Source organism: Musa acuminata, chromosome BXJ3-3, assembly GCF_036884655.1.
Source record: "Musa acuminata AAA Group cultivar baxijiao chromosome BXJ3-3, Cavendish_Baxijiao_AAA, whole genome shotgun sequence".
Taxonomy (NCBI): Eukaryota; Viridiplantae; Streptophyta; class Magnoliopsida; order Zingiberales; family Musaceae; genus Musa; species Musa acuminata.
The window spans coordinates 38,303,027-38,314,710 of record NC_088351.1 but is presented as its reverse complement, the minus strand read 5'-3'; the positions used below and the strand labels follow the sequence as shown (position 1 = coordinate 38,314,710).

The 11,684-nt window shown below is 42.5% G+C and overlaps 2 protein-coding genes across 3 annotated transcripts; both read left to right on the top strand.

Moving 5' to 3' along the window:
- The first annotated feature begins 4,719 nt into the window (after positions 1-4,719).
- On the top strand, positions 4,720-7,492 carry LOC135632678 (transcription factor BHLH148-like). The gene is made up of 3 exons (XM_065141343.1): positions 4,720-5,507; positions 5,857-6,141; positions 7,159-7,492. Exons 1-3 carry the CDS (start codon positions 5,070-5,072, stop codon positions 7,282-7,284), a joined length of 849 nt encoding a protein of 282 aa, XP_064997415.1. The 5' UTR covers positions 4,720-5,069; the 3' UTR covers positions 7,285-7,492.
- Positions 7,493-8,610: 1,118 nt separating this feature from the next.
- On the top strand, positions 8,611-11,207 carry LOC103979918 (protein WRKY1-like). Of its 2 annotated transcripts, none has more exons than XM_018823063.2 (4): positions 8,611-8,658; positions 9,053-9,892; positions 9,979-10,104; positions 10,721-11,207. In XM_018823063.2, the coding sequence occupies exons 2-4, from the start codon at positions 9,120-9,122 to the stop codon at positions 10,842-10,844; spliced, it is 1,023 nt and encodes a 340-aa protein (XP_018678608.2). In that variant the 5' UTR covers positions 8,611-8,658; positions 9,053-9,119; the 3' UTR covers positions 10,845-11,207. The 2 variants fall into 2 exon arrangements, with proteins under 2 accessions (XP_018678608.2, XP_018678606.2); XM_018823061.2 differs by lacking the exon at positions 8,611-8,658 and adding an exon at positions 8,663-8,800.
- Positions 11,208-11,684: the final 477 nt, after the last annotated feature.

Genomic DNA, 11,684 nt, shown 5'->3' with positions numbered 1-11,684 from the left:
TACACCTTTGTAACCTGGATTGCCATGACACAGCTCCCCCTGCAAAAGTAAGTACATAACCTGAAGTAGACTTCCTCGTATCTATATCTCTTGCCATATCTGCATCTGTGTAACCTGTTAACATAGGTGGTCCACCTCCAAAGCTTAAACAAACCTTAGAGCTCCCTCTGAGATATCTAAAAATCCACTTCACCGCTGCCCAGTGCTCTTTGCCTGGATTTGCAAGAAATCTGCTAGTAACACCCACTACATATGCGATGTCTGGCCTCGTACATACCATTGCATACATTAAACTTCCAACTGCTGAAGCATAAGGAACCTTTTGCATTTTCTCCTTCTCCTCATCACTTGACGGACTCTGTTCTGAGCACAACTTGAAGTGACCTGCAAGAGGAGAACCAACTGGCTTAGCATTGCTCATACTGAATCTTTCCAATACCTTCTCGATGTATTTCTCCTGTGACAACCAAATCTTCTTGTTTTTCCTGTCACGAGAAATCTGCATGCCTAGTATTTGCTTTGCTGGCCCCATGTCCTTCATTGCAAAAGACTCACTCATTTCCTTCTTCAACCTGTCAATTTTAGACATATCTTTCCCAAGAATAAGCATGTCATCAACATAAAGTAAGAGAATAATAAAATCCTCACCAAACCATTTGATGTACACACAATGATCTGAAGCCGTTCTTTTGTATCCATTTTCTGTCATAAATGAATCAAACTTTCTGTACCACTGTCTTGGAGCTTGCTTTAGCCCATACAAGCTCTTCTTCAACTTGCAGACAAAATTATCTTTACCTTTGACTTTGAAGCCTTCTGGTTGCTCCATATAAATTTTCTCCTCCAAATCACCATGAAGGAAAGCTGTCTTCACATCTAACTGCTCAACCTCCAAGTCCTGGCTAGCAGCAATACCAAGAGCAACACGAATAGAAGACATTTTAACAACAGGAGAAAATATCTCTTCAAAGTCAATACCTTTCTTTTGACCAAAGCCTTTCACAACCAATCTAGCTTTGTACTTTGGTTGAGAACAATATTCTTGAGTCTTCAACCTAAAAACCCACTTGTTCTTCAAGGCCTTCATTCCATTTGGTAGCAGCACCAAATCATAAGTGTGGTTCTTCTGAAGAGCATCCATCTCTTCCTGCATAGCAGCTAACCACTTCTCTTTCTGCTCACTCTCAACTGCTTCCTGGTAACTCTCTGGTTCACCTGCATCAGTAAGCATCACATACTCATCTGTAGAGTATCTTCTGGAAGGTTGATGTTGTCTAGAAGATCTTCTCAACTGAGGTTCTACGGGAACTTGCTTTCCTACTTCTTCTTGCTCAACATGTCCTACAAGTAGATCAATATCAGGTTCTACACCATCTTCCTGCATATCTCCCCCATCACCCTGATATACTGGAGGAGTAACTGGGTCACAATCTGCTAATCCTTCTGCAGAAGTCTTGGCTGGTGCCTTCTTCTTCAAATCCTCAAAGGTTTGATCCTCAAAGAAGATCACATCTCTGCTCCTGAACACCTTCTGCTTTTCTGGATCCCAAAGCCTGTAACCAAACTGATCATGTGAGTAACCAAGAAAAATACATTCTTTAGACTTACCATCCAGCTTGGACCTCTCATTATCTGGAACATGTGCAAATGCACGACAACCAAATACTTTCAAATGCCTGTAGGAAACATCTTTCCCTGACCATACATGCTCTGCAATATCACCATCTAGGGCTGTACATGGTGATAAGTTGATCACATCAACTGCAGTCCTCAAAGCCTCATCCCAAAACCTTTTGGGTAGCTTGGCCTGTGAAAGCATACATCTGATCTTTTCCATGATGGTGCGGTTCATCCTCTCTGCAATTGCATTATGCTGAGGTGTACCAGGAACTGTCATCTCATGTTGGATTCCATGTGACCTGCAATAGTCATTAAACAATCCTGTATACTCACCACCATTATCTGATCTTATGCATTTCAATTTCCTTTCTGTCTCCCTTTCAACCCTGGCATGAAACTCTTTAAAGACATTAATAACCTGATCTTTGGTCTTCAAAGCATAGGCCCAAACTTTCCTAGAAAAATCATCTATAAAAGTGACAAAATAAAGTGCACCACTTATACCAAGAACATCAACAGATCCACCAGGAGTTTTTGTCCTCAAAGGACCACATACATCTGTATAAACACGGTCTAAGGCATGCATTTTTCTAGACAAAGCAGCACTAGCAAATGAAACTCTATGTTATTTACCAGCTAAACAATCAATACAAGGGTTCAGATGTATACCTCTGAGATCTGGTAATACCTCTCTCTTGGAAAGAGTTTGCAGCCCCTTCTCGCTCATGTGTCCCAATCGCCTATGCCACAACTCCATACTGAAGTCTTTCTCTGTAGCATTTAACTGCTCACCATAAGCTTTAGCCTGCAACCTGTACAAAGTATGACATTTCTTTCCATTAGCTATAACAAGAGAACCCTTACTGAGTTTCCATTGCCCTCTGTGAAATCTGCTTTCATAGTCTTCATCATCTAGTCTTCCAACTGAAATTAAATTCAGCCTCAAGTCAACCACATGTCTCACATCCTTAAGTACCAACTTGCAGCCAAGGTTGGTCTTTAAATGGATATCACCCATGCCAATGATGTCTGCTGTGCCATAGTTGCCCATCTTGACAACACCAAAGTTTCCAGACCTGTATGTAGCAAAAAACTCCCTCCGAGGTGTAGCATGATAAGAAGCACCTGTGTCAATCACCCACTCAAGATCCTGACACACACAAGAAAAAATATCATCAGAAGGAGACAAAATTAAATAATCACCACCCTGCACTGTAGCTGTAGTATTATCCTTTGATTCTGTAGACTCCACTTCTTTTCCCTTTTTCTTGTTCTTCTTAGGTTGCTTACATTGGTTCTTGTAATGTCCTTTCTCACCACAGTTATAGCAAACAATATCTTTTCTTGATCTTGACTTGCTCCTACCCATACGTGAACTGCTTCTGAACTTTGACCTTCCTCTGTTCTCTGAGATAAGTGACTGTGAATCATTCTGAGATGTTGCTGAACTCTTTCTTCTCAACTCCTCATTCAACAAACTGCTTGTTACTTGACTCATAGTGACAATACCATCTGGCGCAGAATTACTGAGGGAAACCACCAGTGTCTCCCAACTTTCTGGTAATGAACTGAGAAGTAACAATGCCTGCAACTCATCATCAAGAGACATTTTCATAGAGGATAACTGGTTAATAATACTCTGCATTTCATTCAAATGCTCAGCAATAGAAGCACTCTCTCTATATTTTAGGTTCACAAGTTTTCTGATCAAAAAAGCTTTGTTGCCAGCTGTTTTTCTTTCATAGAGACTTTCCAATTTTTTCCAAAGAGAATATGCAGAAATTTCAGTAGAAACATGGTGAAAGACACTATCATCAAGCCACTGTGTAATAAACCCAATTGTTTTTCGATCTAACCTCTTCCACTCATCATCTGTCATAGTTGTAGGTTTTGCACTATCCCCCTGCAAAGGTCCATACAAATCTTTGCAATACAAGAGATCTTCCATTCTTAGTTTCCATATCATCCAATTATTTCCATTTAAACTAATCATGCGAGAAATATTACTGGCCTCCATGTTCAAATACAAAAATTAAATCACCAAAACCCCGCTCTGATACCAGTTGATGGGGATAAAAAGAGGAATAACCTTTGTATAGGAACAAATACTAGAAGACCAAAATACGCAGCGGAATAAAATGGAAACACAATCAAACAGAACACCAAGATATACGTGGAAAACCCCTTCAATGTGAAGGGTAAAAACCACGGGGCAAACTAGAGATAATCCACTATGAGAATAATGAATATACAAATCTCAATCTCTTGCCCAAAACCCTAGCAACAACCACAAGAGAATAATTGGGATACAAGGATCACGTTACTGCCCACAATATCTAAAACCTCCCAAGTAATCACAGCAAGAGCCTACTGTAGATTTGATCTAACCTGAGATGAGAACACTGCTAGATGATTGTGAACAGTCTCTCTGCGTTGTCCTTGTCTTCTTCCCTTTCTTTCTCTTCCTTTTCTGCCTTGTTCTCCTTCTTCTCTTTAGAATCTCGTGGCTCCAAAGATCTGCCTCGTTGCTGCCTTTTTATAGCCTTAATCTACCTCTAAAACGCAGCCACCACACCCCCCTAATCTTAATTAGGGTTAGGTTAAGAGAGGGTGTGGGCTGTGGGCTGATAAAGCCCACATGGGCTGAATATGGGCCATCAGTCCAACATTTGGCCCATCTTTAACCTTTCCCTTCGAACTCAAAGAATTGGTCTTCTTTAAGACAAATCCCTCTTCAAAATGCCTTCCAAAATGGAATCAAACTTAGTGTTCTCTTGGAAGGGTTGACTACTTCTGAGCCATCAGAAGTATCTATTTGTGTATTCTATACATTCCAATAAATTTGCCCAAGTTGTTGGAAAGTGATTGAGAAGCTTCTAATGAGAGAGAGAGAGAGAGCGAGAGAGAGCGTGGGGTTGTCTGTGGGGAAGAGGAACAAAGCATACTTTTCTGACTTCCCATGGTTTACTGAATCAACTGATTAAACCCACCACAAGCAATCAACTCGTCGGCAATTAGATTTGGTAGTCAAAGTCTTCCCTTTTACCAGATTCAATCATTCAATTTCTTTACCGTCTTATGATACTGGTAACAACGTGGAAGCCGCTTAATTCCCCACATGGGGGTTATTCGGGTTCCATCCACGCAATTTCCCCATGTGGGAATACGCCGCAATTTGGACGGTCAAAACAAGATGACCAGTCTAGGCCGTCCCGAATCGACGGCTAGGATGGGGTTCGTTGACGTCGGGGACGACGACCGTCGATTCGTCACGTGGGGGAATCGCACCAAAGGAACGCCATCGTCGTCACGTGGGCTTTTTCCGCAGATTAGACTGGTCGTCCAATTTGACCTCGTGTTTAAAGTGCAACCGCGGCTGCATATATGGGCGGTCCGCCATTTAAGCCAGCGGGAATAGTTAGGAGCAGTCGAGGTGGAGAGCAGCGGTAATGGCAACGGAGCCCTTCGTCCCCTTCCACGAGGAGTACTTACATGGGGTTGATAACAGTCTCCTCTGGGCCTTGTCGCCGGAACTGCCCTTCGATTGTACGGCCGCCTTCCCTGAGCTCATGCAGGAGATAGACCCGCCGGTTGCGCCGCCGCCGCCGCCGCCGCCGGCCCATTGGAGTGCCTTCGGGAGGTATGCCAGGTCGGAAGGTGCACAAATGTCGGAGTGCTGCAGCTCAGAAACCAGAAGTGGCGGCGACGGTGGCCGGAACATCCACCGGCGGGTCATTGAGATGTTGAGAAGGATCCCGAAGGGGGAGGAGCCCAGCGGGGTGGAGACGAGCAGGGGTTTCCGGCATATGATGAGAGAGCGGCAGCGGAGGGAGAAGCTCAGCCAAAGCTATGCTGATTTGTACTCCATGATTGCCTCCAGATCAAAGGTTCCTTCTCTTTTCTGTTCTCCTTCTCAGTCAATCAGACGCTGTCGTTGCATTAGAGCTCATAGGAACTAGAATTCTCGAGTCTAATAGCTTGTGTATCTAATTGAACTCTTTCAATCTCATTAGGGGAAATCATTTAGGAAAGGAACGAGGCATATTCCATGAAATTTAGAGATGATTTTCCATGTTCATCTAATCAGTGTTTTCTTACATAAAGGGGTGAAAAGATATCAGTGACAGTAATGTGTTTGGTGATGATGTGATGCTGATAGTTGATTGTTTCAGTTTCTTGTTTCTTTGTTCGGATGTTGTAGATTTCATTCACTCAATCTATGTGCAATTTTTCCAGGGTGACAAGAACTCAATCATTCAGTCAGCCGCTCAGTATGTGCGAGAACTACAAGGGGTGCAGAAGGCGCTTCAGAAGCGCAATGAGGAGCTCAAAGCAGAGATACTAAGGAACAATGCAACTGATGGGGCCAAGATTAAGATCAGTGTGACCAATCCATCATCTTCCATCGACTCCATGATTGCGGCACTGCGGTGCTTAAAGAGTTTGGATGTCAAGGCGAAAGCCATTCGATCTGATCTCTCCAGCACCGAGTTTTCTGCCACTATGAGCATCGATACCAAGGTGCGTAATATCTTGAGTGTTTTGGTGCAGTCCTTATTGATCTTAATCACCAAATTGCAATAGCCAGTTCTTCTGATGGAAAGGAAGTAATGGTTGGAATAATTATGCCTTGGGATTCATTCTCTGCCCACTTTCACTCTGCTGCCACAAAGATTATCCTAAGACTAGTTATCTTACTCTGGAAAGCTCATAATGCCGTGTGGTACTATAGTATGCAGCAATTGCATAGCGATTAGTATACCACTACCCGATCTAGAGGATCTCATGATTCCCAACTATCCAATTGGAGAAATAGCTGACTCAACTTTTGTAATCCAACTTAGATTGCAGAGTTCATATTGGTGATGGGGGTAATAAGCTGCTCTTGCAATAATACTAGGAATTTACTGAGTTCTTGACATATATGATTTTTAGTTCCTGATACTATGCATCTGCTATCTAAGTTAGATTGTCTGGTCTTTTGAGTTGATTTTTCGTCTGAATGGATTCTGCTCACTGGTCATGCTATTCCTCCATTTGTCTAATTGTGTCGGGCAGTGAATTTGTTGACATATGAAAACAAAAGTTATATTCCCGATCGAAAACTTTACTGCAAATGCAAACATATAAAATTTCTTTTGAAGGTTCATCTAGAGATTTTGTCTACGATACGAATCAGATGTTTCTTCTTGTTTTCTATAAGTAATTTTGTTATTTTCAACATCCCTGAGTCCTAGGTTGGAAAGACCTCAGCAGCCTGTTCCAGAGAAAGCTACATGACTCAGATGAATCATCAAAACCTCCATTTTTAAGCTAGAACAAGTCAGCATCCTTAGTCACCTATTTACTTAATACCTGCTCTTAGTTTATCAAAACCTCCCCTTCTCAACCCTATAATACCTCGGATAGGATCACATGTGCATCAGTCTGCCGAGGTTAAGATTAATACTACATATCACCTTGTTGAATGTTTTAATTGCTATCTATGTGCTGCTGATGGTTCCATTTCTTACTTTTTATGTTTTGACTTTGTAATAGATGGCGACAGCTGATGTTGAGAGAGTTGTACAGGGAGCTCTAATGGAAGTCGAGAAGAAGCTTCATCGCCAGCTTCCAGGAATCAACACACGCTCACAGCAATGTCATGTGGAAAATATGATCTGAACTTTTCCCATACTTGGCATGTTTGCCATATTTTTATTCTTTCTTTCAACAAGCGACCTCCAATCGCATTCCAACTCTGTGTTGTTTTGTTTTGACTTTTCCTTAGAAGGTAGACAGTCGACCGGAGTTGTGGGTCCATCCTCTGAAGCTGCACAGACCAAACATGCTTCCATTGAAATGGAGTTGCAATTTGGATTTCCTTTCTGTACCCATTGCATTTTGATGTTCTTTCTACCCCGCATTGTACATTATCTCCATTTAATTCTTATTGTTTGAGGTCAAATGTGCATGTGCTTCTTCTCCATCTTGATTATTAATTATTAAGCTAGTTGATGATAATAAATAGCAGCCAACTGCTACATCATGTATGTTCTTTTATGTAATGTTTGCTACTGAATTGGTGTTTCGATCCGGGTGATACATCAGGACGTATCAAACGATACGTCCTGATGTATTGAATAATTTTTTATTTTTTATATACTGTAGCAGTGTTATAGTATATTATAATAATATTATAATATAGTACTATAGTGGTACTGGATGATCCGTATCCCGGTACATGCTACTGGATACGAGCGATATATTTTGGTACGATAGATTTTGCTTTTATTACGTAGCATATGATATGTACATGTAAGAAAGGAAAAGTCGCTATTTCATCTTGTCTTTTTATATATGATACTGTTGAAGCAGGGAGAGAGAAATACGAAAATGTTCCAAGAAATCGGATCAAAGTTCGATCGGATCCGACCCATGGCCACGTGAGCCGTGGTGGCCCACGATCAGTCAGCGGCGTCGTGGCCCATGCGATGGGGTCCCACGCGCGCGTCATCCAACCGCCACCACCAAACCCCATATGGGGTCGGCATGCACGTGGTGACGTGTCCCGCCGTTTCGCTCCGTCATCCCAACCGCTGCGACTTTGACGAAAAGCTTCTTATCCATCATCATCGGATCTCCGTCCATTGTGCTTATGGATAAATCATCATCGTTCGATTCTGCTAGACGAATCAGTTACTTGGAGAAGATCTCCGCTCGGAGAAGGAAGATGACAAGGAACCAACGCGACAACCCATTCAAGCAGGAGGAGAGCGGGGCCCACTCGTCATAGCCCATGACCGTCTGATCGAACTCCGGCGGTGGAGATCTCCTCCCGTGCCGTGAAGTCCACCGCTATATTTCCAGTTCATTAAAATTACATGCGCTTTCTTCCTCGCTTTCGGAATCTAATTCTTTAATTTATGCTGTGTTTTTGGATTAAAAAAGGATTATCTATATATATATATATATATATTTATTTATGTTTATTTTATTTTATTGCGGCCTCGAGTCTTTCCCTCGACAAGGTTCCACCTCGGCAACCGATCCCTTAGGGTTTCCTTCTCATCTCTCTTCTATAGTGGGGTTTTACCTTCTCGTTTTCACCCTTCCTCTGAAATCTAGTATTTCTTGCGTATTTCTGTGTTAGTTTAGTTTGATGCAATCGGTGCAAGGCAAAAAAGGGCAGCTTTAGCTGGTCTGTATCGTCAAAATCGGACCTTGGAACCCCTGAGCTTACCTCTTTCATGGCGGTTTCTTGTGTTCGATTTTGGAGACTTCATGATTTTAATCTGTTTTACAGGAGATACTTCGATTTTCTTCCCCTTTTCTTTTGATTGAGTCGCATTTGGATCATAACATTTGCTTTTCACGCTTCGAGACTGAAAGAGATTAGCAAGACCTTTTGAAATGTGTAATTTTTGTTGCTCAGATTTCTCTGGTTCTGTAGGTTGGGACAGATGAGGGATTCGTGTCGTTGAAAGAGAGCCTGGAAGGGATTTGTTGGGGTTGCTGAAATGGAAGGAGTGGAAGACGCTAATATGGCAGCTGTGGAGAGCTGCCACAGAGTGCTGAGCTTACTGTCTGAGACACAACACCAACCCTTAGCTCACAAGAATCTACTGGCAGAGACAGGAACTGCTGTTTCTAAGTTTACCAAGGTTGTTTCGATGCTTGGAAATGGTGTTGGCCATGCAAGGCTGAGGAGGCTCAAGAGTCCCCATCAGCGCCGCTTCAACCACAGCATCTTCTTAGACAACCCAGCAGCCTCCAGAGCTGACCCTTCTGCGGTGCTGCTCCAACTCCTTCCAAGAAACCTACTACAGAAGCCAGTTAATGAGTTGGGTTCCACTGCCAACATGCCTCCACAAATCCCACCAAGAATGTTCCTTGAGAACCCTGCATCGGAAATCCAAGCGACCCTCAGCAGTCCTACCCCCACTCACCTCCATTTCCTCCACCAGCAGCACAACAACCGTATGTTCCAGCTTCAGCAACAGCTGAAGCTCCAGAACGAGATGTGCGAGAGGAGCAACGGCGGCTTGAACCTCATGTTTGACACTTCGAGTTGCACGGCGACTGCGTCGTCCTCTAGGTCCTTCTTGTCATCCCTGAGCATCGATGGAAGCATGGGGAGCATGGATGGGAGGGCCTTCAACCTGTTCGGCGGACCGCAGTTGTCCAATCCCATGAACTGGCACCCGCATGATAGAAGGTGCTCTGGTGGAGGAATTGATGGAAGCGGAGGCAAATGTGGGAAAACAAGCAGGTGCCACTGCTCGAAGAAGAGGTCAGGCCTTTCATGATTTGGCTTGATTCCTCCTTTCTTTGCAAGAAGATGTTGTCATTCAGAATCTTTTGATTGTTCTTTTGCAGGAAATTGAGAGTGAAGAGAACAATCAAGGTTCCTGCTATCAGTAACAAGCTTGCAGACATCCCTGCTGATGACTGCTCATGGAGGAAGTATGGGCAGAAGCCAATCAAAGGTTCTCCCTATCCTAGGTAATAGTTTTGTTGGCTTTGTGAAACACCTCTTCATTAAGTTACCTAATGCAAAAGATATTTATGGATTATTGCTTGATCATTGCCCTTAACATCATTGTTATCTATAAAAACAAATGATTGTGTATGAATTCAAACAGCCAGTGATAATAAACAAGTGTGGTATTTTTCATTTTCTTCTTCACATAATCAAATTGTATGGACTTAGTGGTTGTTTTGTTGGACTTCTTGAAAGCTTGGATAGCACATTTGTTTTACTTCTGACTGTATCGGATCATTCGATGCTAATTAAGAACATGTTGGGTTATCGACAGTGTTGTTCTCCGTGACTTGTAAATCTTCATGCCACTAGTAAATGTCTCTACGGTTCGATGACTAGTTATGGATGCCATTTTGCGCTCATATTCACCTTTCAGTCACAAAAGCAATCTGGAAGGTTTTGCTAATAATTCAACCAGCTTATTGATTAAATAACTGCATTGTAGTTCTCTATGATGATACGGAAAGTGTTAGCATAATCAGCTCTCTTTACTATCTAATGTTGTTTGTCATGTTATTAGTTATGCCGGTGAGCTTTGATTCAGTTCTAAAATATTATTTGAATGAAACCGAGCAGAGGATACTACAAATGCAGCAGCATGCGGGGCTGCCCTGCAAGAAAGCATGTCGAGAGGTGCATCGAAGATCCGACAATGTTGATTGTGACTTATGAAGGAGAGCACAACCATGCCAAGCTATGACTCGATCTGCTCACAGATAGAGGTTGGTGGAGGTGTCCTTAGCAATTAGTTGAAATGTGTTTTGAGCTTATCTTGTAAATACTCCTTGTGTTCAAGAAAAGCAGGTCATGGTAATAGTCATTACATGGTAAGTTTCCAGGTCTCTGGGAATCTGTGAGAGATGCAAGGAAGATGTACCCATAGTGCCTCAAAGGCATGCTACTGATTAGTTGAGTATTATGAGAACCATCATTGACATATTTTTGTGAACTTTATTTGTTTGAAGTACGCTTGGTTGGAACTTCATAGAAGTGCTTTGACAGTAGAAAGCCATGGTTGTAAAGCACTTAAAAGCTTGTCTCCTGCTTGGAAGAATAGAATCCTTTATGCAAAAGCCTGTGTATTATTGGCATTTATGCAGGTTTTGTTCTTGACACAGTATGGATTTGCTTATGGTTTCTATGTTCACCATCTGAACTATGCTGTATGTGTCTGAATTCTGTACATCAAATTAGTATTTGGAAAGCAATGATATGAGCAAGATAACAAGGTCTGCTCTTCATGACTTCCAGCTTATCCTCAACATGAGAGACATGAATGCTTCCTCACCAGCTCCACCAGAGAGTCCATGGTGGGGCTCTTGTTGGGTTACAGTGCTATTATTCCATTGTTGGATGTGGCAAGTCATCCCCATGCACTGGGCAATGTGTTGTACTCACATTGATACACAAAATGCCAAACTGCAGCTGATGGCAGAGAGAAGAAACAGACTACTGAGTCTTCCTGCTAGCAGACACTGTCAGCAACCTGTGACAACTGTTCATCATACTGGTTTCAGAGACCAAATCCTGGTCTATAATA

What these genes read in the sequence shown, in the direction of transcription:
- LOC103979918 (XM_018823063.2), top strand. Translation starts at nt 9,120, where the DNA reads ATGGAAGGAGTGGAAGACGCTAATATGGCAGCTGTGGAGAGCTGCCAC. An exon ending in TGCCACTGCTCGAAGAAGAG is followed by an intron (nt 9,893 to 9,978) that starts GTCAGGCCTTTC and finishes GTTCTTTTGCAG; the next exon opens with GAAATTGAGAGTGAAGAGAA. An exon ending in AAAGGTTCTCCCTATCCTAG is followed by an intron (nt 10,105 to 10,720) that starts GTAATAGTTTTG and finishes GAAACCGAGCAG; the next exon opens with AGGATACTACAAATGCAGCA.
- LOC135632678 (XM_065141343.1), top strand. Translation starts at nt 5,070, where the DNA reads ATGGCAACGGAGCCCTTCGTCCCCTTCCACGAGGAGTACTTACATGGG. An exon ending in TGATTGCCTCCAGATCAAAG is followed by an intron (nt 5,508 to 5,856) that starts GTTCCTTCTCTT and finishes CAATTTTTCCAG; the next exon opens with GGTGACAAGAACTCAATCAT. An exon ending in CTATGAGCATCGATACCAAG is followed by an intron (nt 6,142 to 7,158) that starts GTGCGTAATATC and finishes ACTTTGTAATAG; the next exon opens with ATGGCGACAGCTGATGTTGA.